At 45.8% G+C, this 20,551-nt stretch overlaps 1 protein-coding gene across 1 annotated transcript; it reads left to right on the top strand.

Annotated features, from left to right (window-relative positions):
* Nucleotides 1-372: 372 nt before the first annotated feature.
* On the top strand, nucleotides 373-16,091 carry LOC144156266 (ADP-ribosylhydrolase ARH3-like). Its single transcript, XM_077688192.1, has 6 exons — nucleotides 373-701; nucleotides 1,029-1,134; nucleotides 1,582-1,792; nucleotides 3,743-3,921; nucleotides 9,732-9,930; nucleotides 11,864-16,091. The coding sequence occupies exons 1-6, from the start codon at nucleotides 533-535 to the stop codon at nucleotides 12,065-12,067; spliced, it is 1,068 nt and encodes a 355-aa protein (XP_077544318.1). The 5' UTR covers nucleotides 373-532; the 3' UTR covers nucleotides 12,068-16,091.
* The last annotated feature ends 4,460 nt before the right edge of the window (nucleotides 16,092-20,551 follow it).

The raw sequence follows: 20,551 nt of genomic DNA, 5'->3' as shown, positions 1-20,551 counted from the left end.
TTGATTCTCCACTGTTCTTAGCATGTTTCATCGTTAGCCTAGGCTTCTAGTCTTTATTAAAGTCCTTATTATTGCTGTGATCTACTTCACTTAGCACATGCAGAGGCAAACAACGATGCATGCGAGACGCGCACGCGACTTTGACAGCTTCGACCACGCTCCCCCTTACCCCCCCCCCAAAAAAAAAAGAAAAAAAAAAGACGAGATATGGGGGCATGCTCAAGCAGCGCTGCTGGCTTGAAGAGTGCAAACAATTTTAAAAATTAGTCTTACTGGAAGAGCGAACAATTTTTTAAAATTATTCTCACCAAGAGTGCCAAGTATGGCCAAGTATGCGAAGAACGCTCGAATTTCAGAAAGCAACCAATGGTCATCGCTGATGCAGTGGTTCTGCGCTTGGCCGCTGCAAAATGCGCCGTTGCCCGCGTTTACCCGGTTTCCCACACAAAACAAAGTACAAAATATTCTGGAGGGCGTGCTACGCTTTCGTGTATAACCGCGGTCTAAAAGTAATTGGGTTCCGGCAGTACAAATGTCGGCCGTCACTAACTCAGTATGTTTACTGGCGGGCAAATTCCGAGGATGTCTCGTCGGCTCGCTCCTCGGCGACTGCCTGGGAGCACCTTTCGAAGGAGACTTCCCAGTTTCGAAGTCGGTGCTCACGTCCTATGTGTCGAAGCTCCTTGACGAGTCCGCCAAAGGTATGTCGCACTTGCTGGCTAGTATGACTGCAACGCTGTTGCTGTAGCGAATGATTTTGAAGGTGCGGCTTCGTAATTCGGTTCAGATGGCATAGCACGGTGCCGTTGATTCTCCTTCCGTTTGCGTGTTTGTCCGACAAAAGAGCTGAGCTCTCTCGCGGCATCTTTAAACAACCCCACGAATGGGCTGTTGTCTAGAATTAAATATCGCGTGGACGTCAGTGTCCAGAGTAGTGTTAATTCTTCTAGTGTGTGGAATATGTTTCTAATACAGTGCGATTCCATGGCCGAATGCGCGAGCGATACTGAAAAATGCGCTTGCTTCAGGGCTGCTGCCTTTTCGACCGTACACCGATGACACGGCAATGACAAGGTGCTTGGCAGCGTCCCTCATTGAAAAGAAGGGTTTCCATGCCAGTGACCTTGCCCAAAGGTGAAGCTCTGTTTGTCAAACACTCGGTGTCAGTACTGCATTGGTGCGGCGTAAAACGGGTTCGGCGCGAAGGTTTAACTTGCATTCTTGCAAGCCACAAAGGGCTATGAACTGTGACCCAACTAGAGCTTGAAATAAATCGAGTGCAGAAGAAAGTACAGACGGGACCTAACTGGTCCATTTGCTGCCAGCAACGAAGTAAAAACGAAAAGACGACGTTCAGATTGCTATCATAGTGCAGAATGTACTCTAGTGGCGGAAGGGATTAACACGACACTAATCTGGAGGATAGTTGGTGTGATGATGACTGAACAATGTTAAAAAAAAAAATCTTGTTCAGATTATATGCAGTGGGAGACTAAAGATACAGTGAAAGGGAAAGAAGTGTTAGAATTGCCATAAGGCATTATTCCTTGCTGACCACTATCTTTTGACGTCGTTTGCCAGGTTCACCGCAGAGTACTTTGATCAGCCCAAACGAGGCTATGGTCCCAACGTCGTCGATGTGTTTCACGCCCTCAAGAAGGACAACTTCGAGGACCCCTTTGGGCCAGCCAAGGACCAGTTTAAGGGCACTGGGTCCTATGGCAATGGCGGGGCTATGAGAGTGGCCCCTGTGGCCTTGTTCTGTCACAAAAACTTGGCTGAAATGATATCTGTAAGTGAATTTTCTTTTTACTAGCTTTAGACTCGCTTCACTTAGCCAGAAGTATATACAAGTTTGTTACTCCTGATAATTGTTGTAATTTTATGCTCTTAAGCAGGCAGAAGGAACTGGTTTTCTGCATTGCTTTTTCGTTTGGAGAGTTAATGTCGTTTATACTGTAAAACATGCGATTTTGACGAGTTTAGTCAATTACAGGTGCACGGAAAAGAAGTTTTGTCACAAAACATATGTAGTGCTTCTGACACAAATGTATTCGTGGGGCACTTTCTTGTCAGCACTGCCAGCTGAACAAAAACACTTACAGAGGTCCTCAAATGGCTATTGTGTAAATTCTCGCAAAATATGTAGATGCACCATATACTGTGCAAATAATGGAAAATCTGTTTCGTATGTTGCAGTTATATTTTAACAAACTTTATAACTTCCATCTGTGAACTAACCCTGTAAAAGTATATTAATTTGTTCTGAGTCTTTCTGGATTTCTGCTGGCATGTGCTATCCTAGTCACAGCAGGAACACCAGACAACACAGTTTTTCATGCTGTCAGAGTAGCCTGGATATATGACCGGCAGATCCAACTGACGCACCAAAAGTGGTTGCTATTGCATACATTCATCAGCTCATCCACAGCCTGAAACCTAGAGCATGCAGGGGCTGATGGGTGGTACGTTCTCTGCGTTTGAAAAGCTGTCGAGGCTTTGTCGCCTGGTAAATTGCAAATGCCTCTAATTAAACAAAGTAGATGTCACACGAAACACCAGAATAAGTTTGTAGCCTGTATGGAAGGAGGGGTTTACAAGGTTCCTCTGTCCTTCAAAAAAATTTTGCATTGCTTAAACTGCAGATGTCTAAGTGATAGGTTGCGTGGGTGTTATCAATGGTCATGTGGGTGTTCTGTGCCATTCCTAATTGCTATCCTATATTTAACTGAACTGAGGGGCCTGCTAGAAGCTATGACTGGCTCACCTGCAAAATCATTCACAAAGGGGAAATGGGCGTATGTCTGCCACTGATTTGTTTGTCTAGCAAAGAAATTGTTTCTGGATGACGGGCTTGATGGGAAGTGATCTGCAAGAGGCAGCTTGTTTGTAATGGTGATTGTCTTTCTGTTGTTTCTTCAAGACCATACAAGATATCTAAACCCAGATTTGTTAGCCTGTGCTATGTTTTCTCTGCTTGTCCCGCTGTTTGTGCAAAATGCGTTCTATGTCAGACTAGTTTGGCCCCAAGACGGTTTGGGCTTGGAAGTGGGGCGAGGTGTACACAGTATGCACATTGGTCCTGTTCTAGGATGGTAAATGCTTCCTTGTTGGTCTGTTGTGCTGCTGTGTTATAAACACCCCTTTGTAGTCTACTCTTGGCTTTGGAAAAAAGCTGGCAATGGAATATTACAGCTGTAGGTCACTGGAGACTACCCTGAAGAAAGGAAATGTTCTTGGGTCTCATCTCAGTGCGGCCCCCTATCTCACCAAATCTAAAGCCTGCAACATATTCTGCACTTTCAGCATAAATTAAAATTACAAATTTAGTTACAAAGTTAAAATTAAATTAAAGTTACAAAGTTACTGTATATATTTGTAGAAAAATACAACTACGCCTGCTATAAAAGCGTAGAGTGGGCTTCATAACTTGCGCTTTTTTTTTCTTCAGTCGTGTATGCTATGATGCACACATGCACAGTTTGAAGAAGTGTAGGAACAGCACTGTTGTCACGCAGACTAGTAGTTCGTGGGTATTTTTTTTTTTTCTTCTTCAGCTTTTTCCCTATGCGCGTTACATTTTCAGCAGGCTTAGGATGTGGTTTTGTGCAGGGCTGAGCACATTAGTGACAGCTTTTGGCTCTTTAGTACCAGTATATTACTGGCCCAAAAATATGCCCTTGCTTATTCACTAGTGTCTCTGTTCTCTTCTTTGGAGACGAGCGTTTACCACTGTGCCCAGGTAGCGGACAAACAAGCTCGCATAACGCACACGCACAAAAACGGCTGCAACGGTGCCATCCTGCAGTGCTTGGCGGTGCACTCTGCCGTCACATCTGATGCCCAAGCTCCTCTCAACAAGGCCGCCTACTTGGACTTCCTCTTGGAACAGATGGATGCCATTGAGTCTGAGGGCATCAAGTAAGGCGGCTCATACCTTTGCCCGCAGGGGTCCTAACTCTGTGCTGAAATTTCAGTGCGCCTTTAATACCCGAGCAGGTATAGCCTAATCTGAAGCCATCCCCACAGCACACCACGTAACTTAGCTGCTGCTGCTTCCTGGCAAAACCTAAGATTAGATTTGACTCACTAAATGCTTAAGTAAGCCGCAATTGGATTGCGGTATCCTAAAGTTGTCAGACTTTCTGAACAGGTACAGGTGCAAATTTTGGACCTCTGGAACAGAGCCACATGTAATTTTGGTCAAATCTTTTGCCTGTGCTTTTAGTGCTACCTTGGCGAACAACATTTGGATGGGTAGGCAATAGCAGGGCTGTCCTTTGAACTGGGCACCTGTGATGAATGCAAAATGTTTGAGCCTTATCATTGTTATTGTTATTAGCAGAAACAGATTAAGGGGGGACACTGCTCTTAAAAAAACTTTTTAAATTTTTGAGTAAACTGTGTGAAACTTGTCAGTCTTGCTGCTTTTCCTCCACTGATTTTAAATATGGCATTATTTTTCTTGTTGGTCAATTAGGTCCCGAGATAATTAGAGGTAATTAACCATTTTTGGAGGAACAATAGACAAAACTGTGTTGGTCAGAAAACTGTAATCTTTACATTTTCTAACACTATGAACACTGGTGAGTGCAGTAAGACAATCAGTTTTTTGATGCACCACTTGGAACTAATTTTACAGCTCATTAAACCTTGCTGGCAACACTGGCAAGGAGCCATTTTGAGTGCCAACTTCAAACACTGAAGTTTAATGAGCTGTAAAAATAGTTCCAAGCGATTCATAAAAAAACGGATTGTTTTATTGCACTCACCAGGGCTCGTAGTGTTGGAAAATGTAAAGATTACAGTTTTCTGACCAACACAGTTTTGTCTATTGTTCCTCCAAAAATGGTTAATTACCTCTAATTATCTCGGGACCTAATTGACCAACTAAAAAAAATAATTCCATATTTGAAATCAGTGGGGGAAAAGCAGCAAGTCTGACAAGTTTCACAGAGTTTACTCAAAAATTAAAAGAAATAGTTTTAAGAGGAGTGTCCCCCCTTAAGGTAAGCACAATATTATGTTCTAGGTAGCTGCTGGCATGCTTGTTGCAGAACAACATGAAAGCACAAGCTGTCTCAACTGTGCAGATAGGTTTACACCCTTACCCACTGGAATGAGAAAAAAAAATTGTTTGCTGATTGTTGGTTAGTTTCTGTCCCCTGTTGTGACAATAATGTGCCTGCAATAGGTGCTAGGTTGCCAGTGAGCTAAGCATGTACTACTTTGATGCCTCATGTAACTGCATCTTGATGTGCTTCAAAGGAAATCTTTTCTCGAGACCCCGTGAGATATTGTGGGGACAGTGGCCATGAACTTCACTTGCGTAGCGGCAATCAACCTTGGCAAATGGATATTAGGGAAAGGTAAACATCTTAAGTTTTGACCAATGTGTTTTCTGATCAGGGAGCCCTGCAGGCTGCAGATAGACGTCAGCCACTCTACAGTGGAACTGTTTGCTGCTCTCCTCCAGAGATATAACAGGTTCCAGTCTCCTCGGTGAAGGGTTAGCCTCAGGCAGAAATTGGCTCTCGTTTTCGATTAGTGGACCTACTGTTTTGTGAAGCTACGACTTTTTTGTGTGCTTGAGCTTGCGGGAACACAAATCACCTATTGTTCCTCCGACAGTGTTTTCATGAGAGATGAGACAGGCGTGTCTGGTCGACTTCTTTAATTTTGGCGAAAATTTTATATATAGCTCACTGTGCACAGGGGAAAGCATATGTGAAGTTAGTGTTCTAAAAAAACAAATAATTCTCTTCCTCAAAAAAATTGCCAAAGCTGATTGAGGTCACTGGTGCGTTGAGCGGCTCGCGGAAAATAGGGAACTTCTACCGCTGTAAAACAAAAACTACTGCAGCTATTGCACTAGTTCTTTTTATGCAAAGGCTTTCCATACTCTCAAATGATTTAAAGTACTAGTCTTTGGCTCGCAGAGTGAATTCCTTTTAATAAAAATTCCCAAATTGGAAAAATTTTCGAAAATTGCCCAAATGTGGGGCGTTTTTTCTCTGCATCTAAACAAGATAGGGTGTTCAAATTTTTTAGTATTATTCTTCTATTCTCGTTCAGTCTTCCTGCCAATTTTAGGTTATGTGCTCAAGACGGTTCAATTTAAAAATAGCAGCGTCTCATACCTTGCGCGGGGCACGAGACGGGTCCCCCCGTGGTGGCTCCTGCCCTGCGTGACATCATAGTGACATCACCGTGACGTTATAATAATAATATTTGTAATTATTTTGCATAGTGTAGTACGAAAAACATTTTTTTTATGTTTAATAAAAATTAAAAATCTATTCAATTGCTAGTTTTCTAAACAAACCATTTTTGTTCTTGCGGGAGCAGCCAGTGCTGCGGCTGCTTCAGCGGTATCGCGTATCCGATAATAGAAAGGAGCTGCGATTTTCGCGGCCTGACAACGTAGATAAAGCGGAGTTCATAATGTTAGAAGCACCATCTGAAAACGTGAGCCGTGGTGGCCACTTTTCTGATGGAGTCAAAAAGCAAAAATGCCCATGTGTTCGATATATCGGCACATGTTAAAAATCCCCAGGTGGTCAAAATTAATCCGGAGCCCTCCACTACGGCACGCCTCATCGTTTGTGTAGCATCGGCACGTTAAACCCTACAATCAATGAAAACGTGAGAACATTGCTTGTGTTTATTAAAGGAGCCATGAAGAGAAAATACAACTTCGTTTAATTTGAAAGAACTAGGATTCAGTATCGCACTGAGTTCCATTAGAGCCACAAAAGATGTTTTTTAACGAAAAAAAAAAACAAGAACTATTTGAAAACATTCAAATTTTGCGCCACAGTGACGTGTTATGAGCAAGAATGACGTCATACGGGCCAACAATGAAATATAATTTTCAGTGCGTTAATAAACACAAGCAATGTTCTCACGTTTTCATTGATTGTAGGGTTTAACGTGCCGATGCTACACAAACGTTGAGGCGTGCCGTAGTGGAGGGCTCCGGATTAATTTTGACCACCTGGGGATTTTTAACATGTGCCGAAATATCGAACACATGGGCATTTTTGCTTTTTGACTCCATCAGAAAAGTGGCCACCACGGCTCACGTTTTCAGATGGTGCTTCTAACATTATGAACTCCGCTTGTTTCCCGTACTAACTTGGAGTGCGCAAGGTATTACCTCAACAACAATTGCCTAGAATCAGTCAAATCTTACCGTTACCTGGGCGTCCACATTACTAACACCCTTTCATGGAAACCACATGTAGAATACATAACGGCCAAGGCTAATCGCACTTTAGGATACCTCAAAAGAAATTTTTACTTAGCTCCGTTATCATTAAAATTACTGCTGTTCACCACGTACGTTCGTCCACAGTTAGAGTATGCACCTTCAATATGGGATCCAGGCCATGCTACACTAACACACGCAGTCGAAGCCATACAAAACCGTTCAGCTCGTTTCATCTTGGCTAACTATCATCGTACAGCTAGCGTAACTGTCATGAAGGCGACTTTACATCTTCCATTGCTTGCTACCCGCCGGAAGCAGTCTCGAATTCTCCTCTTCCACAAAATATTCTATCAAAATCCTTCTTTGCGTTCACTTTGGATTGAACCTGCACGATTCATATCATCTCGACGCGATCATTTACAAAAGGTCAACGTGCCTCGCTGTAACACGTCAGCATACCAGCAGTCCTTCTTTCCCAGAACCAGCAATGAGTGGAATTGTCTACCAGCCGCCCTAACAAGTATAGCCGACGCCATACTATTCAAAAATGCATTGTTAAACCTGGTTTAGTTGCTTCATGTATCATGCACTTCTATGTTTCTTATTTATTTTCTCTCTTGCTGTCGATATTTTTAAATGTTGCATCTGCTTCCTTGTATACTTTTGTGTATATTTATTGTATTCTTGCCCCTCCCCTCTGCAATGTACTTCAATGTACCCTGAGGGTATTATCAATAAATAAATAAATAAATAAACTGCACGTTGGCATTCAAGTGATGCGGTCAAATGGAACTACAAGCCCCATTACAGACGTCCAGTCATGTGTCTTCGAGACAGGTTAGTTAGGCGGCCGCCAATCGCGTAAACAAGGTTCCGTGACGTCATAGAAAAGTTGCGGGAAATTGGCTGGGGGGTCGCGACTGCTTCACACGTTTTCTTTCATATTTCCGTTATTTGTTCGAAGATTGCGATGATATTGGTATCATTGTTATCGGGACTAAGCAGTCTTTCTAATAAACCCAACTTATATTTTGTCTTCATGGCTCCTTTAAGTATCGCGTGGGGACCAAGCCAGCCTTTCCAGTTGGTAGCAAAATAACTGCTCTCAGGTAATGTTGACCTGTGACCTGTTACACATTACTCAAGTAATGTGTAACAAAGTAATGTGTACCTGTGAACAACCCACGTTCCATGCAAGAAAAGACACAGCTCGAGTGTAATTATGTGAGCCTGCTGAGGCATATCGGCGCGGCGGCATCTGCTATTAACAGTATACACCACAGCAAGTTCAGAATACTTAAATGGGTGGCCTGAAATCGCGGTGTGGGTTCTCGAAATGAAGACATCTTAGCAGCGCCAACAAAGTGTACAGTACTCAGGACTAAGGCAGACGTGGCAACTGATCTTTTTACTTGTCACGTGCACATTACAAATACAAATAGTTGCATCAAAAATAACTTGGAAAGATAATCTTTGGTGCCTCCCACATGTACCGCGTACGACCCACTACAGTTGATCTCTCCTTCAGGAACATTAGGAAATAAGACTATCAAAAATTGGGCAGTTTTCGAGTGGACGAAATCGAAAACTGGGGAGAAACGATTTTGGACATTTTGTTAAAATGGGGTAACATTCATCCAGATCTGTGTAAGGGAAAGGTCTAACTTCTCCTAGCCCCAGGGTTTGGAGGGACCATGAAGGCACCATACAACTTCGCTCCAGTCAAAAGTACCTGCTTGCAATAGCACTCGTGGAAATTTTAATGCAGACTTCAATCATGTTTTATAGTATAATAAGAGAAACTGAAGAAAGGGTGGCAACTCACTAGCTACCTTCCTGCATTCAACTTGTGCTATGAGTCCAATTTGTGCAGTTGCCTGATGCCGTTAAAATCAACCAAATATTGACAAAGTTTTGTGGTCTTACAGCTGGAACTTGTTTTCAAATAAAAATTAATGTGTGGGGATAACGAAACAAGTGGCTGCAATGCAATGACATTTTGGAAATCAGCATGTATCGGAGAAAATGCTATATGAGCTGTCGAAGTGCTGTGTCATCCCTTGAGGTGCTCTCGCAACAGTGGGGCCACTTTTGAAATGAAAGAACTACAAGCAAATCATTCCTACTGTTTTCTCCCAGGCAATGAAGGTTCAGGGAAGCTCAAGTCTTCGAATTATAGTCACTTTCATTGCCTCAGGCAAGAACCACGCCCATGGCTAGCCACTGTGCTTGCAACAAGCAAAAGTTTGCTTCCAACTGATCTTTAATTAGAATTTGGTTAAGTGTAGGCACAATGTAGAAATCAAAATGGCCAAGAACCAAACACAGTCGGCACTTTGGTCGAAATTAGTGGCATAACTGCCATGTGGATTTGCAGTGCTTGGTGAACTGTGTGGCATAACGTGTTGTGGGGTCGCAGTGTTTAGCATTACTTGGTGTTGCAATGTCATTCTTTGGTCGAATCTACCTCTGCCTATGCCTGCGTGTACACATCGTGAGCCCGCTTTAAAATCTGCAGGATGGTGTTAGATCCGGCAGAAGACAAGCCGTTCACCACGTCGCTGCAGAACATGCGCCGCGTGTTGTGCGACGAGCCTCAGGACCTGTCCGCTGAGGAAGTGGCGGCCCTCTTTGGCAATGACGTATCGGCGCACAAGTCTGTCCCCACGGCCATCTACGCGTTCCTGAGGTCACACGAGCCGCTCCCATTCTTTCAGGTATTTATTACCCTGAGGCTGAGCACTTTGGGAGACAAATGTAGCCTTCAAAGGCTGTTACAGACACCTTGTGTCTGTTTGCATCCCATTCCGTGTGTGCCGCATATAAAATGTTTCGCATCATAATGCAGACCCACTGTAGGCATAATAAATGTAGCACATGGGGTAGCTGTGTGCATTATACAATTTTAGAGCGAAAGCATCACTATGCTCTCTTTCAAAGCCATTCATCGTGTCGCAATAACCTTCATCCGCCAGCGTGCCAGCTGCGTCTTTCTTTGTCATCGCTTCACTTGCTCGGAGCTTTGCTGCGGTACCATGCGACTAGCCGAAAATGAAACGGCTGTTTCACCTTCAAACCAAGTGCTTTGCTGGCACTTGGTTCCTCAGTCTCGCCTGAGTCCTTCAATGCTTTTCTGCTCACAAAACTCCGGCCAAAGTTTTATTCGGGGACAAAATCTGCCGCTAAGATCGCCCCTGTCAATGAGAAGGCTGCGCTGGCCTTCTGCGGTGCTTGCTGGCCGGCTGTTTCTTCATTGGCAACACGCCTACACTCTTCTGCTCTTCATTTCCACCAGTGAAAACGTGCGCAACCATGCATATTTTTGTGTCAGTTGTTGTCGCGTAGCTTAGCTGCAAGGTAGAGGCAAGACCACACGTGTTACGAAAGAATGTTGCAGTATTGGTTAGTTGCGACAGGCACGGCGAAGTTTTCGCTTTGGGAGGCGGACATCTGCTGTTTTTGGTTTTTGACTAGCCTTTAATTTGTCGCCTAGATAGTTGGAAATAACTATCGCCGAAATTAAAGCGGGATATAGCTGTGGGTGAACTGCTGCGCTGAGAAAATACAGTGAACTCCCGTTAAGACGAACACAATTAAGACAGATTCTCGCTTATGCTGAGCAACGTGGGAACGTTTGTTTGGGTGTCGCACAATATCGCACATCTCTGAAGGTTGTCGCACAATATCTAGTCATCTGCGAAGTCTCCAGTCACAGAAACACCCGAAAAAAGTTCAAGCTGTGCCTACACTCGCCGATGCGTGCGAGCTTCAGCAAAGGCAGCAAAAAGGCCTCCAATAACGAATGTCATGCAGTCTAAGATGGCCGCACCCAGGTCGCTGTGCTGTAAACAGTGTATATACATTGAGTTCTATGGGAGGTGGACCAGTGGTCACAAAACCCTTGTGCTATGAGCGCTAACATTATAAATGGGCTGCACTGTAGATATATGAATGCTCTTGACGGACAGTCCAGGAGCCACAATATGTCTAGTGACGACCGTATGTCAATCACCCTTTTTTTTCCCCTGTAAGTAGTAAAGGCTGCTTTTGTAATTTCCCCTTTAGACAGCTCCATCTTTGCGGATCATCTACCATGTTAAGCTCTGTTCAATGCTGCCTGTATAGTATTGCCTGACGTGTCACCCATTTTCACTCGCTGATCTGAGTGCGGCGTGCGCTAGTGGGTGTCCTGCCTCACATCACCACTGGAATTGGACACGCCTCATGACAGGCAGACACCGAGAAAACATGGACATGTAGGAGCGCCACCGTGCAAAGGATGTATAAACCCTACAAATAGTTTCTGAAAAGCAGTGCTGTCAAGTAGGTGACTGCCCAAAACAAGGGCTCATCTTTTACAAAACTGCAGCTTAAATTTGTTAACGTGTCCGCTTCGCTTATTTTGTCTATGCTGGTGACTGCTGCACCATTCTAATTCCTGTTGCTTTTGACGTCTAATTAGGTGACTTGCTAAGCTGTCTACAATGCTGTCCGTGAATGGGAACGTAGCCCTAGACTGAGAGTGATTCTTTAATTGGCAGTGTAAATGCATACCACTAGAAAAATGTGGGCTGGCCTCAAGGAATTGCCGACGTTAAATTATGTATGAGTGTGGCCAAGTGAGTCTTTCAAATCTTTCTTCCTGCGCAGACTGAGAGCCCTTTCGTCCGAGCCATCGTGTTGTCCATTGCGGTTGGTGGCGACACCGACACCATAGCCTCCATGGCGGGCAGCATTTCCGGTGCTTTCCACGGTGTTGCAGGCATTCCAGCCCCCCTGCAGCGGCACTGCGAGGGCCTTGATGTTGCCCTCAAGCTGGCAGATGAGATGTACGAGTTTGTTGGTGCTCACTGAACGGCTGGCTTCGGAGTGATTGGTCGTTCACTTTCTTGGTGTCAACCGTGTGGCAGCCCGCCAGCAGCATGATAGGAGGAAGGGCTGGCCTGTCCAGGCTAGTCTCGAATAGCAGTTGCGAAGGGCACAGCTGTGGCCCTTTGTTGCAGCTGTGGTGTTTAGTGGCTCTGCATAGCTTACACCAAAGGGCAGTCAGTGGTCGTTGTGGAGGCCGTGCTTCAGCAACTCTTCTTGCTGTGTTTCACAGCGGGTCCATCCAAAGGGCCTGTTCTCTCTGTACTCTTAGGGCTGGGCAAGCTGCTTTCTCAGCCAGACCTTTCGTCTCTGTTGTAGGAGAGCAAACTCTTACATCTTGTTCGAACAACGAATTTTACTTAGCACTAGGGGAGCGAGGGAGTTGGTTCAGTGGAACTCGTCCTCATTGTTGTAGGCATGAAAACTGAGTTGCTCATTTTATTGTTCATGGCGGAGGACAGTTGTTGAAATAATTCTGTATTCTTTCGGCCTGCCATAACCTAACTGGTATATTGTGAGTAGGGTTCTGCGTGTTTGCTGAAATATGAAAATTCTAAAGACACTGAATGCTGAAGTTTTACCAGTTTTACCCTCGCGGTTACACCCACAACTGTGGTTTACTTTAGGGGTTGGGGGAAACGGACGAATGTGCAAAAGTCTTACATTCGCAACGAAAAGTACGGACACTTTACTGTCATTGTAATGTTTTAAATAGGGGTGTGCGAATATCAATTTTTTAATTTCGAAGCGAATTCGAATAATAAAAACAAAATTCGAATAGAATATTTTTCGAATATTTTTCGAATACGAATACTTATTGTTTTTTGTAAAATTAAGGTTTTCACCATCTAGAGACACAAAAACTGCAACTTTATTGCACAACAAATCACACAAAGTAAAATTAGGAAATACATTGCACTCAACAGGTTAAGGTCTGCACTCACTTAAATGTTAACATGGAGAAAGGTTAACTGCTCGACATGCTCGGGGAGCAGTGACAACCTCCTGCTCGTCACCACTTTACCAGATACCGAAAACAGCCGCTCACTTGAGACACTAGTAGCTGGCATGCCCGAGCCCGTGCACATTGCCGCGCGCTGATACAGTAAAATCTTGATGATACTATACTCGCGGGACTGCGAAAAATATTCGTATCATCCGAAATTCGTATGAACCAACACAGACCAAAAAATTTAGCGCTGAAAAAAGTTTTCGTTTATTTCTTTTCCTACTTTCGCGTGAAGAAATTCGTGATTTTTTCTGCTTTTTTTAACCCCCGTGTCGCAAAGCAGTCCTTTCTGGAGCACGTAAAGCTTCGCGCTCGTCTCCTCACTCGCTGTGCCCAAGCTCGCTACACGCCGAAACAGCCAAGCGTGAACCGCATGATGCGTTTTTGCACGCGATTCGCTCACCTCGGCTCTGCGATTTCGCGCCCGCGCTCAACGATTTCGCGCCCGCGGAAGCGCCTACCTCGGTCAGAAAATGACGCACGACGCGCGCGGCAGGATGGAGGAGCCTGACTACTTGCGATGAGATCGAGACAGCCGGCTTGGCTCCGCCGGAGATGGTTAGGCTTAGTACCCCGGCAAATATTTTATGGGCGCATTCACTAGCGGGGCGGATGATGTTTTATAGTACCGTTTTCGCATGCATTATCAGCTCCTTTACCGCACAAGCAACTTCGTGTCTCCCTTGAGCCGCATTTTAAAGAGCGGTTAGAAGCGGTCGCTCGAGCCCCCGCGCCACTTCGCGGCTGGAGCCGACGCCATGTTGACGCCGCCGGCCGCGCCGCGCGCAGCGTGGGCGTTGTTTCGCGGCGGTGTCAGCGCGTTGGGCGTACGCAGAGCGTTTTCGCGAGCAGAAAACAACAGCCCGGCCGTTTCTGGAGAAAGAGTGACAAACAGGGGAGCGAGAGCCGTCACTTGCTCGTTCGGCAGTCGGGTGCCTTGCCGGCTCGTTCGTATCTTCCGCCGGGCCGCGCAGGTCCGTTCGTAACAGCCGAAATTTTTCCCATTGCAAACAATGCAATTTTGCCGGGACTTTTCGGAAATTCGTATCATCCCGTAATTCGCACCCCCAGAATCGTATCATCGAGAGTCCACTGTAAATAAACACCGATACAGAAGACACGCTCTGAATTTTTTTTTTTTTTTTTAGTTTTGGGTGGTTCGAATATTTCGAACAATAAAAGTGTCGTTCGAATCGAATCGAATACCAAAAAATTCGAATCGAATATTCGAAGTTTCGAATATTCGCACACCCCTAGTTTTAAAAGTTTTGTAGTTCTGATGTTTTACGTACTTTAATGTTAAAGTACTCTAATGAGACTTTAAAGTGTAAGAGCAGGTTGGCCTTTTTGAACATCTGGAGATGGGGAGCTGCCACTCTGGTGTTTTTACTACCTGAACGGTGTGGTGATAACAATTTTTCGCATCGTGAATGACGAGGTTGGGTGAAAAAAAAATGGTGCTTGTATTCTTATCAAAGTGTCCAATGCCCCTCCATGGCATCCGTTCTTCCAAATTCATAGGGCAAATATATCCCCTCAAAACAAAAGCAAAGCAGTAAGTTAAAGCCGCGTACGCGGTTTGGCCAACCGTGCAGCGTCTGATATGGGTGGGTTGAAGTGTAACACCGTGCCTGCGTTTTTAAGGGCGGTCGTCTTAGTGATGGGAAACAAAGCATGTTTGAAAAGGGGATTGCGATGTGGCTGGATTCACACACATTTTGTTTATATGTAGTGCAGTATCGCTTATAGTGAGGATTTTCGCTGCTCCCATAACATGCGTTATAAGTGGTCTGCCCTGTACTACAAGTGCTGGTAAAGTTTGTTTCAGTTTTGATTTCAGTCCAGTGTTTCGTAAAATCATGAGTTCCGTTTGAAGAGCTCTGCAAGTGAATGCGAGAGCTGTTACCCCTTTTTACTGTCCACACGTATTATATACCATATTTTTGCGCGTATAATCCGCACCAACAATGCGAAAATATAAGTGGCATAGTTGGGGTGCGGATAATACCCTTTTTTTTTTTAATGCAGCATCACGGCAATGCGCATTGTGCCGTGAAGATGACCTTGTGTACAACAGTGAGAACTGCGGCTCAAGTGATAGCTCTAGCGAGAGCGGTGACACTGAGTGAATTGTGACTTTCGCCTTGCAGTCAGTGTATTCTACTTGCTAAAAATACGCTTTCTCTGTCTACATAGTATATGATGTGTTGCTTGAGCACTAGCTTTGGTGCAGCCTTTCCTGTATCAAACGTTCGGGCAATACGTGAGGATCTTCTTTTTTCTTTTCCGGCGGGCTAAAAGTGGGAGGGCGGATTATATGCAGGAGCGGGTTATGTGCGAGAAAATACGGTACGCCAACTAGGGGGGAAACTGAGATTACTGGTGCAATTGGTTAAATTACATGTTCGGTAGTCGGCCACTATTCTGAGAAATCGCTTTAGCCATAGGTTTACAGGGCTGTAGCTTATAACATGATCATAGTTGACTCTTGTTAATGTGCCCACAGTTAATGGGACTTTACCACTTATTCCGGTCAAATTGAGAGGTCCTACTAAGGTGTAGAGGTATGTAGTTTGACTTAGGTTAATTCAATTTTCTCCTTAATTTGACCAGATTTTAGTAGTCCCATCAGGGTTGAATTAATGAGGGTTACCTATGTTTACAAAGCAGTATTACAAATACACGCAGCTTGTGAACACAAGGAACCTAGGCCAACTGTGTCGCTGTAGAATGTATTGATTGTGACTATGAAAAAACTTTTAATTCATTGACAGCAATGAAAACTTGAAAGCGAGTTTCACCTGTGCCTGTGGGAGAGAATTGACAGTGAGGTTTTATTTCCTACGTGCTACTGTTTTGCATTGGTGAGAACAAGCCCAGAACTTATAAAAGAAAAAAATCTTTCTTCCCGGTTTGAAACTTTTAAAAGAGCCCACCGTGATTATCCCTGAACTAATAAACCATTTGAAAACGCAAATGGGTGGAGGCTGGTGCTTCAATTCCCGTGCGATTGCTTCTCACAAGTCCATTCTGTGATGTATTTCAAGTATGCACTTCTTGCTTGGAGGTGTTGCCTTGTCAGTCCCACAAAGTTATGTAAGGAATTAACAAGTGGAAGCAGCAATCCAAAGCAATGACTTCTGCTTTGATAAAGCAACTTTTTCACTGGGCAAAGCAATGAAGAAAAGGGATGAAGTTTCTGTGTTGTACTATTGAGGGTGCATGCCGCCAGACTTAACAGAAGCACTGTTGCTGGTTTAGTTCCCTAGGCCCGTAACTGGGGAGGGGGGGCTCCAGAAATCTGTAAAAATTTCTGTATCTTCACAAAATGAATGTGCTCATGTTGGCAACATGTAATTAAAGGAGGACTTTACTACTTTCAAGATGGTTTTGAACAGATGTGTTGAAAGAGTAGGTAAATTTAAGCTTCGTTTAAATCATATCGTATAGTAGCAGGGAATTTGAATGATGATTCAAATTCAAAATTGCACGAGTGGGAAAAGGCTGCACATTTTTTCCTGTTTTGAATTTTTCAAAAGAACTCTGGAAGGTTCTTCTCCTGTTCTCACGGGATTGTGGGTGTTTTAATTTGTTCCAAACATTGCAATGTGGTCGCCTATTGCACCATGTTGGGTGCCCAAGTTGCAGCGGAAAGGAGTGATCACTGAAAGTCGGGAAGGAAGCATACGCAGGCAAGGAAGGTGGTGCACGTACAAGCGACCCACGGCGCCAAGTTGGGGGGAGGTGGCTTTCAATGCAAACTTTGTCGTTTTTTGGCTTATAATGAAAGGTTTGCATGGTGCTTGCTTATGATCAGCCTAGCATGGTAATGCGACATGCTAGAAGCTGCAATATTGTCACGAAGTCAAAGACGACGCAGTTGTCTTCAAGGAAAACACGTTTATTGGAGAAAGCTTGTGCTCCCCTAACAACTCAAAGAATACACAGGCGGCGAAGCAGCAGTCAACAAAGTGACGTGTGCAGGCGAGCTCCAGTGATTCGAATGCCGCAGCGTCTGCTCTGCAGGCGTTTATCTTTCGGCGCGAGTGTTTTTGGAACCGTCGATTTACATACATCCAGAAAATTGTAGATCAAAGAAGATTATCTGGGCTAGTAACGTTAGGGCGAAACAGTCTGCTTATCTGAATGAGATAGCCCGTGCGGCATAAAAATAAAGAGTGGAAGACGCTCTTCGCTTGGGACACAGATAACAGAGCCGAGCGTGGCCGGGCAGTAAACAAACAATAAATAAACAAGCCCATACATGGTTCGCGGCATTACCCCCCCTCTAAGAGTGCATCGACCCGATGCTAAAATAAAAGACAGTCCGAGCAAACAAAAAAGTCCTGTCATCTTGCATAGTAAGGTTTCAAGCGAACCACGTGGACGACTTCGGACCGTGCACGTCGTCCTGATGTTCCGGAATCACCATCGGGGATCACCTCGTAGGTAAGTTGACCGACACGTCATAGAATCTGGTAGGGTCCGAAATACCGTCGCAGAAGCTTCTCACTGAGTCCGCGTCGTCGGATGGGAGTACAAACCCAAACACGATCCCCTGGGTGATACTCGACGTCTTGGCGTCGGAGGTTGTAGCGCCCGGCATCCACCAGGCGCTGGTCCGTTGAACGAACCCGAGCGAGCTGGCGGGCCTCCTCCGCACGCTGAAGGTATCCTTGGACATCGGGTTTGACGTCGTCGTCTTCTACATGCGGAAGCATGGTGTCAAGCATCGTAGTCAGCCTTCAAGCATCGTAGTCAGCCGTAGAGAAGCTGGTACGACGTCATTTGCGTAGTTTCCTGGATAGCCGTGTTGTACACAAACGTGACATACGGGAGCACTTTGTCCCAAGTCTTTATGTTCAACGTCGACGTACATTGACAGCATATCTGCGATCTTTTTGTTCAGATGTTCCGTTAGTCCGTTCGTTGGGGGTGGTACGCCGTCGTTCTTCGGGGATCCGTGTTGCTGTAGCGTAATATGCCTTGCATCAGCTCCGCAGAAAAGGCCGTTCCGCGGTCCGTGATTAGGACTTCCGGGGCTCCATGTCGCAGCACAACTTGGCTTATGAAGAACTTTCCGACTTCTTGTGCAGTCTCCCTCGGAAGAGCGGCGGTCTCTGCATAGCGCGTCATGTAGTCTGTCGCTACGACAATCCACTTGCTCTCGGATCGGGACGTAGGGAACGGGCCCAGAAGGTCCATTCCAATCTATTGGAAGGGCCTCGATGGGACGGCGATGGACTGCAGAAGTCCGGCGGGACTCGTCCGTGGCGTTTTTCGTCGCTGGCAGTCACTGCAGCTGCGGACGTAGTGGGTGACGTCGGATGTAAGGCGGGCCAGTAGTACTTCGTCTTGATTTTTCCAATTGTGCGGGCTGTGCCGAGATGTCCGGAAGACGAGTCGTCGTGGCACGCTTCCAAAATTTCGTCACAAAGGTCTGCGGGGATGACAAGAAGATAATTCGTTCTCGTTCAAATTCTTCGCTAGAACGGAGTTTTTCAGGCTGAATGCTGGTAGGTTGCGTTTGAAGGTCCTAGGCACGGTGACGTTGCATCCTTCGAGGTAGTCGATTATGACGCGCAAGTCGGGGTTGGCACGCTGCTGGACAGCTAGGTCGCTCTCCGTCACGACTCTGAAAAACGCGCTGTCTTCATCAGAGTCTTGTGGTGGTGGGTTGACGGGAGTGCGGGACAGGCAGTCGGCGTCGAAGTGTTTCCTCCCGGATTTATAGACGATTGTAACGTCAGAACTTTTGCAGGCGCGAGCTCCACCGCCCAAGACGGCCTCAGGGGTCCTCCAAAATGGCGAGCCAACACAGCGCATGATGGTCTGTCACAACCTTGAATGGTCTACCATACACGTATGGGCGAAATTTTGAAATCGGCCATATAATAGCGAGGCACTTTTTTTCAGACACTGAGTAGTTTTTCTCCTCCTTTGACAGACCACGGCTGGCAAAGGCAATTACTTTTACGCAACCGCTTCGTTTTTGGATGAGGACGGCACCCAATCCTATATCACTGGCGTCCGTGTGTATTTCCGTTTCGGCGTCTTCGTCGAAATGAGCGAGCATGGGCGGGCTTTGCAGGCATTTTTGCAGCTCGCAGAATGCTTTTTTTTTTTGGTCGTTTTCCCAGCTAAAAGGGGTGCTATCTTTTGTCAAGCATATGAGTGGCTCTGCAATGCGTGCGAAGTTTGCGACGAAGCGCCGGTAGTATGCGCACAGTCCGAGAAATCTTCGCACACCCTTCTTGTCTTTTGGCCTTGGGAAGTTCGCAATAGCTGAAGTTTTCGCCGGGTCAGGTAGGACTCCTGCGGCGTTGACGACGACGTCCAAAAACTTGAGTTCCTCGTACGCGAAACGGCACTTTTCAGGCTTCAGCGTTAACCCCGACGTATGAATGGCCTCAAGTACAGACTCCAACCTTGCAAGGTGTTCGTCAAAAGTCCGGGCGAATACCACAACATCCTCGAGGTATACGAGGCAGGTGTGCCACTTCAGCCCAGCTAGCACAGTGTCCATGACTCTTTGAAAGGAAACATTGCTGGTGCCGTACACAGCCCAAACGGCATCACCTTGAACTCGTATAGGCCGTCCGGGGTTATAAAGGCGGTCTTCTCTCGGTCTCTCTCGTCCACCTCAATTTGCCAGTAGCCGGTCTTCAGATCCATCGATGAGAAGTACTTCGCATGGCAGAGGTGGTCGAGGACGTCGTCGATTCATGGCAGGGGGTACACGTCCTTTTTGGTGATCTTGTTCAGTCGTCGGTAGTCAACGCAAAACCTTAATGTGCCATCTTTTTTCTTCACCAGTATGACCGGCGCAGCCCAGGGGCTTTTCGACGGCTGTATAATGTCGTCGCTGAGCATGTCGTCGACTTGAGTCCAGATGGCTTCCCGCTCGTGTGAAGAGACGCGGTACAGTGACTGTCGAGTAGGTTGGACTCCATCTTTGGTTATTATTCGGTGCTTTGCTAGAGGTGTCTGACATAATTTTGAGTTCGACGAAAAACACTCACTGTAGCGACGCAACTAGGCCAATAATTTGTTCCGTTGTTCTTGCGGTAGCGCCGGATTCACGTCGAATTGATGCGGAAGCTTGAAGGTGTCTTCAGGTGTGTGTTCAAAGTCAGCGACCGCGATCACGTCACTGGCTTCATGCGTTTCTTCGAGGAACGCAATTGCCGCGCCCTTGTTTAAATGCTGGTACTCCTCGGTGAAATTAGTGACCAAAACGTGGGATTGGTGTTCCCTGAAGCGCGCAGTGCCTCTTGCGACAGAGACACCGCGGTCAAGAAGCAACCTTTGATCACTCTCTACGATAGCGTCGACGTCAGGAGCAGCATTTTCACAGTAGACTGTGATCATCAAGCTTGCGCGGGGTGGAAGGGTGACATGATCATCGGCAATCCTTACAGCAACACGATGTTCGGGGTTCGGTTCCGGCATCGTAGAGT

The sequence above is a fragment of the Haemaphysalis longicornis genome, unplaced genomic scaffold (assembly GCF_048455015.1).
Source record: "Haemaphysalis longicornis isolate Haplotype H1 unplaced genomic scaffold, Haemaphysalis longicornis Haplotype H1 scaffold_1, whole genome shotgun sequence".
NCBI classification, from domain to species: Eukaryota; Metazoa; Arthropoda; class Arachnida; order Ixodida; family Ixodidae; genus Haemaphysalis; species Haemaphysalis longicornis.
Note: the sequence above shows the minus strand (reverse complement) of the source record. Positions and strands in the feature narration are given on the sequence as shown.